Source organism: Meles meles, chromosome 16 (assembly GCF_922984935.1).
Source record: "Meles meles chromosome 16, mMelMel3.1 paternal haplotype, whole genome shotgun sequence".
Taxonomy (NCBI): domain Eukaryota; kingdom Metazoa; phylum Chordata; class Mammalia; order Carnivora; family Mustelidae; genus Meles; species Meles meles.
Window position 1 is genome coordinate 40,557,933 of NC_060081.1, and position 15,237 is coordinate 40,573,169.

General features: G+C 46.4%; 2 protein-coding genes across 2 annotated transcripts in view; one reads left to right on the top strand and one right to left on the bottom strand.

Moving 5' to 3' along the window:
- The window catches only part of BFSP1 (beaded filament structural protein 1), a 48,970-nt gene extending 47,236 nt beyond the window's left edge, over positions 1-1,734 (top strand). The window contains exon 11 of the mRNA XM_045981366.1: positions 428-1,734. Coding sequence (XP_045837322.1) covers positions 428-1,383 — 956 coding nt within the window. The 3' untranslated portion in view covers positions 1,384-1,734. The remainder of the gene's footprint in view (positions 1-427) is intronic.
- A 9,402-nt stretch (positions 1,735-11,136) lies between these two features.
- PCSK2 (proprotein convertase subtilisin/kexin type 2) overlaps positions 11,137-15,237 on the bottom strand; it is a 263,778-nt gene continuing 259,677 nt past the window's right edge. Inside the window, exon 12 of the mRNA XM_045981647.1 lies at positions 11,137-13,298. Coding sequence (XP_045837603.1) covers positions 12,812-13,298 — 487 coding nt within the window. The 3' untranslated portion in view covers positions 11,137-12,811. The remainder of the gene's footprint in view (positions 13,299-15,237) is intronic.

The following is a 15,237-nucleotide window of genomic DNA, read 5'->3' on the forward strand; positions in this document are numbered from 1 at the left end:
TGAGCTCAGCAGGGTCTGGGGTGGGGACACCCAGCGTTATTGCCATAGATGGTTCCAGTAAGTTGTACTCAGTGTGTTGGAAACTGTGAGTGTCAGAACAGGCAGCGCCTTTCCTCCCCTCTGCAAGCCCAGAGGGGTCAAGCGACCTGTCCAAAGTCACACAGCTTGTCACAGAGGTGGGACCTTAATGTGGGTCATGGGTGCTACGGGTCAGACCCAAACAGCTTGCCCTGTATATTGTAAACTCTACTCCAGTGTTAGGCATTGGTCTCTAAGACAGCCTATTTTTCTTTTATTTATTTAATTTTAATTTTTAAATTTAAATTTTAATTAATTAAATAATTAATTGACAGCCTATTTTTCAACAAATACATTTTCTTCCTCTTTCATTGATAAACTTGACTTATGCCCCTCCCCCCTTTTTTAGATCTCACTAGGGCTGTGCAGGATATAACAACAGCAAAACCAAGACAAAAAGGTCTCCCCAAGAACATTCCAAGGAAAAAGGAGATCATAGCTAAAGACAAAGCTGACGAAAGTCTAGAAGACCTACCCCTGCAGGGTCCAGAAGACACAAAGCTGGTGCAGGTGGTTTGTAAAGAAGAAGGCGAAGGTAAGCTTGAATCACAAGGTGATGAAGCCAGTCCTGCAGCCCCAGAAGCGCGTCCAGAGGACGTGCCGGATGGAGGGCAGATAAGCAAAGCCTTTGGGAAACTATTCAAGAAGGTCAAGGAGAAAGTGAAAAGCCCCCAAGACCCTGAGCCCCCAGCTGACCTCTTCACCAAAGGGCGGTACGTGCTGGTCTCTGGGGATGCAAGTTATGTGGACCCTGGGTTCTGCTCGTCCTCTATCCCGGCCAAAGGTGGAGTGGTCATTTCCATTGAGGATGACTCTCTGCATCGCGACAGCCCTGTGGAGCCCTCTCCTGAGCAGCCCGGGCCCCCGCTGGAGAACGGACAGGGGGATCTTCAGGGGAAGGAAGACGGACAGCCACCCAACCAGCATGCTGCCAGCGAGGAGAATGAGATTAACGCCGAAGGACTGAAAGGGCCTGGGGAGAAACAGGAGGACCAAAAGGAAGATGAAGAGTCCAAGAGGCCCTGTCCCGTGGTCACACCTGGTCCGGAGGGACCGTCTCCACCCCAGTCTCAGAGGCCTGGGGTGGTTCATGGTGGATCCGAGGAGCATGGGGCCAGGAGCAGCGGCCTGCAGGAGAGAAGTCCCCCCAGGACGTTGGCATATGAGAAAGTGGAAGTGATGGAGTCCATCGAGAAGTTTTCAACCGAGAGCATTCAGACCTATGAGGAAACAGCTGTCATTGTGGAGACCATGATTGGGAAGACAAAGGCAAACAAGAAGAAATCGGGAGACAAGAGCTCTTAAAACACCTGGGCTCTATGGGAGACAATGTCTTTGCGGCCACTGTAGGGGAAGTGCTTTGATATTTTAGGAGACACGTGATAAAAGAGTGAGGGTTCCTTGTTTGGTTTAGAGCATAGTTGGCCCATCTGACATTGCCAATGAAGCCTTAATTAAAAAGTTTTCTTTGCTCGCACACCCTTTGTTTAATTAACAGGGGCCTTGGGAGCGTAGGTGGGTCAGCCGTGTTCAGGGCAGGGTGCCATGTTCAAGGGGCCGTCAAACCCTGCTCCTTTAAGGAAAGAGATGTGCTCTTCACCATGGGTCATTGAGAGACTCATTAGAGAGTCCGGGAGTGTCTGGACTTCACACAGAAGCATGCTCATTGAAGCAGCTTGTGGTTTTTTGTTGCATTTCAAGCACAAATACGTGCTCAGGTGCACGAGTGTTTTGTCGGCACTACAGGATGAAAGGTATCTGTCTTCGTTCGGGTTCACGGAGAAGCTGATCCTGAAGCAAGGGTTTGAACGGATTTCTTTGGGCTGTGATCCCAGGAAGGGCCAGGAAGGGAGTGCAAGAGGGAGACAGGGGCGGCAAGGCAGCCAGTAAGAGGTTTGCGCTACCGTGTCAGTTAGCATTGTGGGCACGTGGAGCTCAGTCACCCCGAGGGATGCTGGGAGACGGAGTAGAACACATGCTTCAGAGCTGGTGAGGGAGCCGGGCTCACCAGCCAAAAACTCCTGTCAGCCAGTGCGGAGGGCTGCTCACAGGGTGCTAGCTTGTGCGGGGTGGGGGTGGGGGGGCGCGTGCCGAGAAACCCGCAGGTGTAGAAGTTGGGGTGCAGGTGTTCAGACCTCAGGTGTGGAGATACTCGGCAATGCTAAGGGGCCATGAGAACCAAAGTGAAGTGGGGCACCCCTGCCAGCTGCCCCAGCCTATGTCCCCAGTGTCCCGGTGACAGAGTCACCGAAAATGTTCTCACTTAGAAATTGCGATCCTGAGTCAGGTTCCAAAAAGCAGAATCAAATGTTATTGCGTCTTTCCTTGTGGGGGAGTTACTTAATTGATTACTCCAGTCCACCATTTACGGAGCATATGCTGTGTGCCAGACAGCGTGCTGTGCTGATAAGGGGAGATTTCTCAGGTTTATAAGGATCTCAGTGACCGTAATGCAATATACCGTGATTCACGTGTGTTTGCACACTCTCTTGCACCCATGTGCACACGGACTCATACACGTGTGCATTCTGGTACTTCTGTGTCACATCCTAGGAAACAAATTACTTCAAACTACAATCTTTTTTTTTAAGATTTTATTTATTTATTTGAGAGTGAGCTAGAGCAAGAGAGAGCATAAGCTGGGAGAGGGGCAGAGGGAGAGGGAGGAGCAGACTCCCCACTGAGCAGGGAGCCCCATGTGGGGCTCCATCCCAGGACCCTGGGATCGTGACCTGAGCTGGAGTCAGACACCTAACCGACTGAGCCACCCAGGTGCCCTCAAACTACAATCTTTTTTTTTTTTTAATTTCTTTTCAGCATAACAGAATTCATTGTTTTTGCACCACACCCTCAAACTACAATCTTTACAGAAACTTCTGTGTTGCCTCTAGGCATCTGTTTTTCTACTAACTTTCTGCCATTTTTTTTTTTTTAACTTAAATCAGTTGAGAAATTCCTCCTTCCCTGTGTAAATGCTCATAAGGGCACTGGTAAATGTGCTTAAATAAATGGATTATTGTATCTACCTAAACAAAAGTATCTGGCGAGACGGCGATACATTTTTTCCAGAAAATTGATGGGGTCGTAAATTACATTCTATTATTTCTTTGCTGTGAATAATAGGAAGGATACTAAATGGTTACCTTTCCTATCTATTTAGAGTGTTAAAAAAAATCTTGTTCTGAATTCACTTGAGGTTTTGAATTCAAGAAAGAAATATGCTTTTGTTGTTCTTTCCAAAAGAAGAATGGAGGACCCACTCCATTACACACTTCTGAAATATTTATAATTTAAAAGCTAAAGAGAGACTGATGGAAACCATTAGCTGGAGCCCAGAATGTACTAGGAATTTGGATCAGAGTGTGTATTATATTCAACATCACAACCACCAAAGACTTTATTGTGTGGACTGTATGTTCAGTTCATATTTTAAAAGGCAGGGACATATTTTTGGAAAGAAAGTTTATTTTTATATTATATTTAATCTATTATCAAAAATGGATTGGGGAACCTGCAGGGTTCTGGGCACTGGGGACACAGCAGAGAAAATCAGATGTGGTTCTGCTCCCACAGACATGGAGCGGAAGGAAATGCACAGATAGATAACTAAATAAAAGAACATTGGAGAGACGAGACTAGGAAGTGAACCAACAGGGTGACATGCAAGAGTGACCAGGGGTCCACTTTGGATTGGGTGGTCAAGCAAAGACCCCAAGAATGAGGTGACATGTGATCTGAATGACAAGGTGGGCCAGTCCTGTGCAGAGCCAAGGGAAGAGCATTTCAGACAGAGGAACTGCAAGTTCAAAGGCCCTGGGGCAGGAATGAACTTAACCTGTTCAAGGAGGAGAAATGAAAGGGACTGTAGAAAGACAATGGAGGAGGTGAGGTCAAGAAGGGAGGCAGGAACCAAGAAAACACCCATTTCTTGGCAGCCTCACCTCACCCTTGAGCCAGGCTTACCATGGAAAATGTGAGGCTGCCTGCAATGGACACTTTGGGGTCTAGTTGGCTAGTTGTCCCCCATCCCCCAGAACCCTTGTTGCTCTTTTCTTACCTGCTTCTCTCCACTTTCCCTGCTTGGTTCTGTTTTCCCCCAGGGAGCTGCAGAATGGGGCCATTTTCTAGCTTTGCCCTCTCCCTGAGGTCTCTGGAAACAAGCACTTAAATCTGATGAAAAGTATTTCTTGTCAGTGAACATGGGGGCTTGGTGCAGGCCTCCCTGTAGCATCGGTGATGAGAGAACACCAGAGATTTGGCAAGTCCTGAGGTTCCTAAGTGCCAGTGCTGCAAGACCCTGGTCTGAACTGTTGCACCAGAGAGACCCTGCCTCCTCTTCCCTGACTCAGCCTCAAGTCCAGGACCGAGAGTCTCCCGAAGCTGCCTACCCCCTAAGGAAACTTAATCCAAGCTGCCCACTCCTCCCATTCACCAAGCATTTGAGTCAGTGACCAGTAACTGCTGTCATGTGAGCTGCCCTGGGTGCTAATTCCCCAGATCCCCTGATCCTTGTTGATCTGGTTCATCCCTATTTCTCCAGGCTTCTCATGCCAAGCGCATGCGAGTCTGTGTCCGGGGCTGCTGTGGTCATTGGAATGTGCTCAGTCTACACACCTGGCATGTTGGGAGTACTGCGGCGCTGGTGCTCCCAGGAGCAGCTCTCAACCAGGAGAGACAGGACCTGGTGCATAAATACCCCAGCTCCCTCTCCCATCCATTGGGATAACTGATGTGTTCTACACTCTCCCTAGTGAGCCCCAGAGACCCCCAAAGAAACCCACTCACCCATATGCCTTGAATCAGTCTCCTTCCATCCTTTCTTTACTTTCCTGCCCTCTGTATATAGATGTTCTTTTCCAATAAATGACTTGACCTTGTTTCAGATTCAGCATCTGGGAGGATCCAACCTAAGACTGCTGCCTGGTTGGCATGTGCCTAGCAACAACCCCTAGTTCTCAGGTCAGTCCTGACTTTGGACTGAGGGGCTGCTCCTCCTACACTAGATACAGCCTTGATCAGACTGTCAAGACATCCTGTCTGCCTCTGGCTTTGGGGTGGGCAAGTGTCTCAAACAGGACCCATGGTTGGAATTGGAAATCTGAGCCCAATAAAACTGAAGCTGGAAATAAATGCTGGAGCTGGCTGGTGATGGGGGAATTCTGATGTTCCCACCACTCGTTTCCTCTGTCTCTCTCTTCCTAGGGTTGCTCCTTTCTCTACTCTTTCTCTAGACTCCTTGAGGCTGGTTCTTCAGACTTTCCTTGAGTTCTGAGAGCTACTCTGCATGCTTTGCATACGCTGCTTATTTGTTTCCATTAGGCAGAGTTGGTTTCAGAGATCCAACCCCAGAGATCCCGAAGCAGCCCCTGTGCAGGGTCCTGGGGGCAGGGGGTTTCCTAGAGCTGTGATCACAGGAACACAGTGCTGTTAGGAAGCTATAAACCTGCCTCCCCACACTCTGATGCCAGGGCTTGACCCTGTGACCATGTCCCTGCTTTGCCAGTGTCTCCCTGGGAGTGGGAGAGGGCAAGGCTCAGGAGGGGGAAGGGACCTGCTCTTTGTCCTCATCCCCTGGGCAGCAACCATTCCTTCCCATGGCCGCTGCTATGGCCCAGTTTTCAAATTTTCCAAAATTTGCAGAACCATCCTCATTACAGTCTCCCCAGAGAAGCGTGCACCAAACTGTTGATACCTCTGTTCAGAAGTCTGGGCCTTCCAGGCCATCCACCTGCCCTCAAGCACCAGCTCTAGGCACACGGGGGAGTTGGGTGGGTGGTGCCCTTCTCAGGGACCCCACCATGGTTCCAGAGACCCACCTCCTCCTTCACAGTGAGGCCCTGACTTGTACGTATTAGATTGCTTGGTCCATGTCCTTTAGTGGTCTCTTTTGCCTTTCTAATTAAGTAGGTGATATTTCTTCATACTCACTTTATGGTGCTTATGTCACTCTTCCCTGTTAACATCATGGGGTGGATTCCTGTTTTTTGACTGGTACAGAAGAGGGTGTGAGGCAGGAAAGGGAGGCACCAGCCCAGGCTGCATGAATCTACCAGCCACTGCTCTGGGCACCTGGGGTCCCATCCCACTGGGGACCCCGGAAGAGACCAGGTAGGAAATCTTCAGATTGTCCCATCGGGAGGCGAGGAAGCATCTATGCACCAGCTCCCATCCTTGCTCAGGTCAAGGTGGCTCCAGCCCCTGGGCCTTGATTCCCTGGCACTCGTTCCTGTTGCCCATTAGGTCTGGAGCGTCTCTGCAGTCCGAGAACACCCCCAGCAGAGCGTCCTCGGCAGGTGCGGAAACTGTCTACAGGTGACCTCCTGGACAGGCCAAGGAGATAGATTGGCAAGCGTTTTCTACAAAGGCCAGATTATAGGCTGTACAGCCTCTGTTATAACTACTCAACCCTGCTGCTTTAGCATGAAAACATGCTAAAATACAATACAAAAGCTAATAGGCACGACTGTTTACAATATAAGTACATTTATAAGAACAGGCAGAAGGCTGGATTGGGTCCCTGGACTGTAGTTTGCTGATCCCCCATATAAGGCATGCTCCAACAGGATCTATCATAAAATGAATTTACATATCAGAAGACATGTCTAACCTGGCTTCTCTACTTGTTTCTTCTTTCCCCTTTCATGTTGGAAAGTTCCATTTGGTTCTCTCCTTGACGTAAAGCTTGTAAGAAAATATCTCCAAGCAGCCATTGTAATCTAGTGTTCCTGCAATTTTTGCACCATAAGTTCATAGTTGGGGTGTTGGCGAATGAAGTCCCCTCAAAACTCATGACATTTGGCACATTGATGATAAAGGAGTCATTCAGGTACCCTGAATAGTACCAATGCTTGACTTCAATTTCTCATGATGGATGAAAACAAATAAATGCCACAAAAAGCCACACTGAGTTATATTTTATCCAAACAAACAGGGCTTTGGGGTTGAGATGTATGTTCTTTTTTTTTTTTTTAAGATTTTATTTATTTACTTGACTGACAGAGATCACAAGTAGGCAGAGCAGCAGGCAGGCAGGGAGAGAGAGGGGAAGCAGTCTCCCTGGTGAGCAGGGAGCCTGATGCAGGCTCAATCCCAGGACTCTGAGATCATGACCTGAGCTGAAGGCAGAGGCTTAACCCACTGAGCCACCCAGGCACCCCGAGATGTATGTTCTTTTTTTTTTTTTTTTTAATATTTTATTTATTTATTTGACAGAGAGAGAGAGATCACAAGCAGGCAGAGAGAGAGGGAGAAACAGGCTCCCGACTGAGCAGAGAGCCCGATGCGGGGCTCGATCCCAGGACCCTGAGATCATGATCTGAGCCGAAGGCAGAGGCTTAAACCGCTGAGCCACCCAGGCGCCCCCCGAGATGTATGTTCTACCATGAGATACATTCCCAGTCAATAATAACTCTGCAGTGCTGGTACCCTCACTAGTCACACCTGCCCCTTCACCTGCAAACTTGTATCCTTGTGATCAGGAGCTTCCCAGCAGGTTTATCTGTCACCTGTGGTCAGTCAGCAGCTCCAGAGAAAGAAACAAGTTGCAGCACCTGCCTTCTGTCCAGCTTGGAGTAGTTGGTGGGGTATCCTCTTGGGTGCAAAGGGACATCTTTGAAGGCACTGTGAGGTGGGTCACCCACACTTGGGATGGCAAGGGCTGGTTGGTCTGAAGCCTCATGTTGGAAGTCAGGGTCAGTTAACATCCAACCAAAGGGATTCTGAGAATCATTTGGCTGTTGAGGCATCTAAAACTCTGTGGTCCGAGATTTCCAATCACCCTCACTCTACCCCAAACCACGTAGTGCTGAACATGAAGAATTTAGCAATACAAAGTCTTCATCCCTTTGGGCCAAGTGCATTTCTCACCTCAGTTCATTCTCTCCTCAGGTTCAAAACAGTGAGACTCTTCTAAGAGAAAAATGAAGCTGGCAGGCTGGCTTGGAGAACTTGCCTCAGGTTAAGCTTTAATTCCTGGTCCCTTATGAATTCACAAGCAAAGTCAATTGGCATTTTTTGAACCCTAGGAAAGGGTCTCTTGGCAACTAAATACATAAGAGACTAGTGGAAAAACGGAAGATCTACTTACTTTGCAATGGAAAGGGGGGATCTTTCCCCCTAGAGATCCAGGTACTGGTGTCCCTCGTGCTGGTTATTCCCTCTCCTGGTGTTAATGTCCCTTGGAGCCCAAATAAGGCTCAGGAGGCTGTGGGTAGGCATGGAATCTGACCATTGGCAGGTGGGTGGTGTTGACTGAGGTCGGCTTCCCATGCATTGGGCTTTGTCTTCAATAGACTTCAGCTCTTCAGAGAGTGGAATTCCCCTTTGTACCAAGCCTATTGTGGTTCCCTACCCTTAACAGCTCCAGATCCCACCCACCAACTTTCATTCCCCTGACTCTCCATTTTCTTAAGCTCCCACATGCTGAATGTTGGCCCCTCTCCTCACCTTTTCTGTTGACTCATTCCTTCTTTGGATACAGAGAACCACCCAGCTAGCTGCAGCCAAATCATCTTTCTTGGTCCAGGTCACATTCTGTTCTGATGTTATTTCAAACTCTCAGAGTTTTAGAACCCTTTATTCTCTCTCACAACCACTGTCTTTAATCTTGGCATTTTGATTTTTAGAAATTTTTATCAAAATAAACTCTTTGCATGCAAGAACTTGCTCTGGCTATGAGAGCACCAGTTCCCCAATTAAGCATTTCCCTCTCTAACCCTAAAAGGCTGAGCTATGTTTCCCAAAGGTTTTGTAGTATGTGGTTTTCAGTCCAAACAGTGAAAGGCCTTGATCACATGAAAACAACTCTTGTTAACTTATAAGGGATAATTAACAATGACAGTACAGTAATAACGCTAGAAAAATGATCAGTTTTAACTTATCTTTTGGAAATCGATTTTTGAACTTAAGTATAGAAAAGCAGTGTCTCAGCTGGTCACAACTTCAGACTATGGGCCTTACACCTTCAATGTCTGTTTCCGGTCATAGCCTCTCTTACGATTTTACTAACTGGGTTTGATAAGTTTTATATCTTAGGACAAAAATTAAACATTGTTTTCGCAATGAACCATGCATGATAAATACAATACATCAGTATTTTATTTATAACTGTTAAGATTGCTAGAATAGTCTGTGGTCATATGGGTGACAGAACTGTTCACGGCACTGTCCTTGAAGAGAGGAGGCCATGTGAACTTAGTATATTTTAAGAGAATGTCAAGCTCTCTCCAAAGCTCATCAAGCTCATCAAGTTTTCCATTAGTTGTCCTGCATTTCCCAGCTGCCTTGCATTTAGGCAGGGTCACTGACCAGTATTGGCCAATGCAGAGTAGCTCAAATGGCCTGTGTGTCTCCTTCAGGCTGAACATAAAGAGAGGATGAGGGTCCTCCGTGGGTTCTCTTCTGTGTGGTCACTTAGCAATCTTGTGTTGTGATTACAAACCATAATACCAAAGATTAAAGCACCCTGAGTCCTGGAGTCTGTGGCCTCTGGGAGTCTCCTGAACCCTCAGAGGAACTCATGTGAAATTTGATGAGTAAACCTTTGCAGTGTTAAGCCACTAGAATTTGGGGGCTGTTTGTTACTACAGCATAACTCAGTCTATCTTGATGAGTACATTCTAGAAGAGTCTTTCTAAAAGATTGTTGACCATGACCCACAGTAAGAAATATTTACTTTGTGGGGCACCTGGGTGGCTCAGTGGATTGAGCCGCTGCCTTCGGCTCGGGTCATGATCTCAGGGTCCTGGGATCGAGCCCCGTGTCGGGCTCTCTGCTCCTCGGGGTGCCTGCTTCCTCCTCTCTCTGCCTGCCTCTCTGCCTACTTGTGATCTATCTCTGTCAAATAAATAAAATAAAATCTTAAAAAAAAAAAAAGAAATATTTACTTTGTGAGCCAATACACACACACGCACACATATGCACATTCTCGCTTTCTATACACACACCCACAGAACAAATATTTCAAGAAACAGTATTCACTAAAATGCATGATCTATTCTATTCCAGTTTTGCTTCTATTTTATTCCGTTTTATTCTATTCCAAAACGTAGTCTTGACTCCCTAATTTTTTTTTACAACTTACTAATGGCCTATAACCTGAGTTTGAAAAATGCTGCTGTAGATCACAATTTGTATGTGACTGATCTGCTAATTATGAATCTCTCGGGCATATTTGTGAAAGCAGGCTTTTTAGATCTCTCTTTGGCAACTTTTTATTATCTTCTCTTGGAATGGATGAAAGTGTCTTTATGTAATATATATCACATCCCACATGGTTTCTGGAAGGTAATGTTTTATTGTTGAGTCTCCTAATTTACAACATGTCTTTTTCAATTTACTTATAAAATTTTGTCACAGGGAGTAACAACGTTAACTCGATTAATTCACTTATTTTCATTTTTTAAAATAAATGATTATAAATAACTGTCTCTTGCATTAGGATCAGGGATTTCGTAAAAACCTCACTAGCCAGACATATTTTTGTGTTAATACTGGTGCAAAAAACGAAATAGAGACCAAATATTTTTATATAGCACTATATATATATTTTATATACTGTATCCTCATATCAAAACTGGCCATTTCTATTAAGAAGCTGCTAAGTTACTCTCTAATTTCATAAATTTTACCACAGCTGTGAAAATATGGACAACTATTTTATATTTTTGCTGCTATATAAGACATTTAATGTTTATACAGAAAGCTGCAAAATTACAGAGGTGAGGCAATGGGAATCAATGAACATTTTCACCTGAATTTCCACCGGCCTTTTTCTTCAGCCAGAATCATCTTGATATTCTCTGAATATTCTTTTAGAGATGAATATGGTGTCAGTTTCTTTAATAAGTACACATACACACATTTTAGGCATATGTGTGTATCTACATTTATACAAGTGTATATATACACACACATACACACATGTATATAGTCTACATATATATATATATTTCTGTGTGCACTTATACACATATGCACACATAATGTCCTTTGGTTTATTTTCAGGCTGTTAATATGAAATGAATTTTTGATGGTTTCCCTTAATTTTTTCTTTAAATCTAAACTGGTTTAAAAAGACCTTCGCAGCAGGTAATAAACTTCTTTTAAAAATCATAAATATTATTACATTTTAAAGCATATAGAGAGAAGGTCATATGGTGTTCGAGAAGACAGACATACATGCCAATATGGGGGGAGAAGAGAAAAGAAAGAAAATGAGTTTTCCAGAGTTTTCTCTTAAAGTCGCCACCTCCAAGGAATGGAACTTAGTGCCCTTGTGTTGCTGGCTTTAAGGAAAGGAACTCTGAGCTTAGCCACACGCTCCCGCAGGAAGGGAGAAACGCAGCCAGAGTGGTCGATCAGTTCTCCGGAATCAAATCAAACCCATAAAGGGGCCCAATCCTTGGGGAAAAAACCAAAGCGATGACGGGTCCAATAGAGAGCATTTCTATTTGGTAATGAAATGGTGCTGTGTCTTGCGGGGTCGGCAGGGGGAGGAGTGTGTCACCACCGGGTTGCCTGTTAAACATCTTCAGGGGTTGCTCAGTTGTCAAGATGGTAACTGTGTGCTTTCCCTATGGAGGTCTTCTCTTGCTTCCTTCAGCCTCCCGTTGCTAGGGGATGGGTCAGCATGTCCCCCCTTTGGCAGAAGAGGCTCCACACAAATGACGGTCTGCATCCTCAGACACATCCCCTTCACCCTTCACACACCTTTTCCAGAATGGAGGTCATCTCCCCGACGCATCAAAGAACCACAACCATATGTTTTAGAGATCAAAGCCCAAGTGTATGTGCACCCAAAATACTCATCTCACTTCTCACTTACATCAGATTCAGAAGCTCCAAAGTGATTGAGGAAGAGGAACATTCCTGTGTTCTAAGCCGCTTAGCTTCCTAGACGTATTGCCAGACTTCCCTTGCCTTTTTTTCTTTTGGATAGCTATGGGAGGAACCCCAGAAAATTGGGGCTGGGATGAATTCTATCCAAACGGAATAATTTGGGCTTCTCTAGCAGATTCTACCACAACAGAAGAGCAGCTGGTGGAAAGGACAGCCACGCTACTGAGGTTTTTACATGGATCACGCTGGCTGAGTAGGACAAGTTATGCTGTGGGTGTTGGTGGAACGATTTCCAATGCTCATGCTTTTTGACCCTCTTCCCCAGTCAGTGATTAGGGCTGTCATGGATGGCGAATTGTGCATCACCCTCCCTTCATCTACATCACTCAAAAATCTTGCTAAGTTCCAAACATTTTCCCCCAAAGGACCCAGAGCATCTTTTGTGCTTTAGAGTTTCAGAGCTTACCTTCTGTTATTATCTTTCCCTTTTTATGTAGTAGGTCCTCAGCTGAGACCATGAATAAATGCTCTTGGAGTCACTGCGTGTGGCTTTTTAAATGCATTCTCTTCTCAGATAGGAACAAAATGGAGGAGAATGCTGTCCCAGTTTTGTTTGCTGGCTATCGCCTATTTGAATGACACAAGTAAAGAACTTTAGAATCACAAATAGGACAGAGGTTTTGGTGGAACACTGTATTTGGGGCACAGAAGTAAAAAGATTGCGTCCATTGTGACAAAAAAAAAATCATTGACAGTGAGTGAAGCTTCAGATCGAGAGGTTGGAATTGCTTATGAGAGGGTGACAGTAATTGCTAGTTTCCTGACAGAGTGTGGACCCAGGACAGAGAGGCAGAGATGGGGGAGGGAGGGAGGCGGTCGAGGCCCAGCTGTGGCTCTAGTTCTTATGAAGGATGCTTTTCAGGCTTCTCTCCACAGCTTCGTCCAGCTCCTCCTCCAACTCCTCCTTCTTGGACATGGCCAGCTTGGACTGGTAATCCCGCACAACCTGGTCGATGTAAGGGGCGCTCTGCGTGCCATGCAGCATCAGTGTCCACTCCTTCAGCACCCCCTTCTGGGGTGTGCTCCCGACAAACCCCAGCTCCAGGGTCCAGGTTCCTCGGGCGTCTTCTCCCCACGTGTGGGTGGTCATGAAAGGCCACTTGTCAAAGCCCACCTTGGAGTCGTCATCCCTTGGACGCCGGCTCAGCAAGATGGACTTGGTGCCCATCGGGGAAGTCATGTTGATGTTCAGGTCTCCTCTCCTGGTGGCATTGACTGTGATGACAGCTTGGACGTGCTCAAGGTAGCGGACGAAATTTTCTTTCCCCTCACATGCATCGGTGGTGAGGCTCAGCACCAACTTGCCAGTGGATGGTATTTTCCTGAGGGCAAAGGGATGAGGAGATATGGTAAGGGGTAGACACACTATACTTGGGGTTTTGAAGGCAGCTGCAGGTGCCAGAAAGAGCAGAGGCTTTGGAGCTAGTCAGACAGACCAGCAGCGTGAGCCTGAGCTCCTTACCTATGGTCCTTACCCATACTTTCTGTGTGGAAGGGAAATGGAGTGGAGGCTGCCCACGCCCTTCTCACTTCCTCCCCCCCTCTCTGAGTTCATCTGCAGCTGTGGCTCCTGTGTGTTCTGACCGCTTCGCACCTCAGGTATTGGCATCTATGGGCTGCTCTTCTGGAACTTTCCCCACACCAGGAGAGCTAGCTCAGCCAATGTGCAGGGCAGCCCCAAAGTGTCAGGAACTGAACCCCTCAGGGACCACCCCTTACCAGCGATTTGAATAGAAAGCGACAGAGGAATATACCCTGGCATCCATCCCTCAGTGGGACACCTCAATGTCCCCAGTTGCCTGGGGTGACAATGACCCTGTTGCCTATGGTGACAACTTGCTTATCAATGCACTCCTGTCCAGTTCTTTTCCTCCTCAATGCCTCACATCTCTAATTGTCACTGGTGTTTCCTGGGAGCTTCTCTCAAAAAATTGTTAGCACCCAAATCTCACCTCTGAGTCTACTCTTTTTCTTTTTAAAGATTTTATTTATTTATTTGACAGAGAGAGACACAGCGAGAGAGGCACCACAAGGAGGGGAGAGGCAGAGGGAGAGGGAGAAGCAGGCTTCCTGCCAAGCAGGGAACCTGATGCAGGGCTCTATCCCAGGAACCTGGGATCATGACCTGAGCCAAAGGCGGACGCTTAACAACTGAGCCACCCAGGCACCCCCTGAGTCTACTTTTGGGACAACCCAAAGTTGTCCCAAAATTATGAGCTGAGACAGGACCTCATAAGGCCTTTCTTTTGAAGCGTTGAGTATCTTGATAAATAAAAATTATTGCTGGGACACCTGGGTGGCTCAATCGGTTAAGCATCTGCCTTTAGCTCAGATCATGATCCCAGGGTTCTGGAATTAAGCCCCGCATCTGGCTCCCTGCTCAGCGGGGAGCCTGATTCTCCCTCTCCCTCCGCCTCTCCCCTGGCTTGTGCTCGCTCTCTCGCTGTGTCTCTGTCAGATGAATAAATAAAATTAAAAAAAAATTATTGCTATTGTGATTGTTATCACTGTCATAGAAAAAGCTGAAATGGGGTTATTAATCTTAGTGAAGGAGTATCCCTTGAAAGATCAGGGGAATTTAGAAGCCTCTTTGGTGACAGAGTTGGAGCCCCATGGAGGGTCAGCCTAAGCATTCCTCAGCTGACTTTCCACACAACCGATCTCCTTCCTGGATATGGCCTCCCTTGAAGGCAAGATGCTTAAAGGTTCTTGCATGAGAAACATAACAAAGCAAACCACATTAAACTGCATGGTGTAATGGAAAGACTCCAGACTTTGGGAATAAATCCATTTGGGTTAGAATTCTCTTCTATGCTTACTGTTCAGGAGAGCTTGGGCAAATTATTGGCATACTTCGAAGTCTCACTGTCATCGTGGGTGGGTTTTGTGAGATTAAATCAGACCACGTGTGGAAACATGGAGCATAGTGCCCGGATCATAGCTCCCCTAGTACTATGGGGTACTTCCCTGGGCTTTTCCCTATGTGAATACCCTTCCTTGACATGATATTTTATTTTGGAGTGTAACATGGTGGGTATTTTAAAACACACGTCTTGTAGAGCCCATTTATAAAGAGATGATCCCACACCCAGCTCAGAGCCTTAGTTCTGCATGAGCCTTGGAAGCAAAGCTACAGACCTGGGAGGGGAGGGCTTGCTGAAACTTACCCGGTGGCTCATTGGGAAAGTCAATACTCTCCTGAGGAACTTTCAAAATATATGCTTTAATAGTTTCATGGAATGCTGCCATTATATGCCCTCT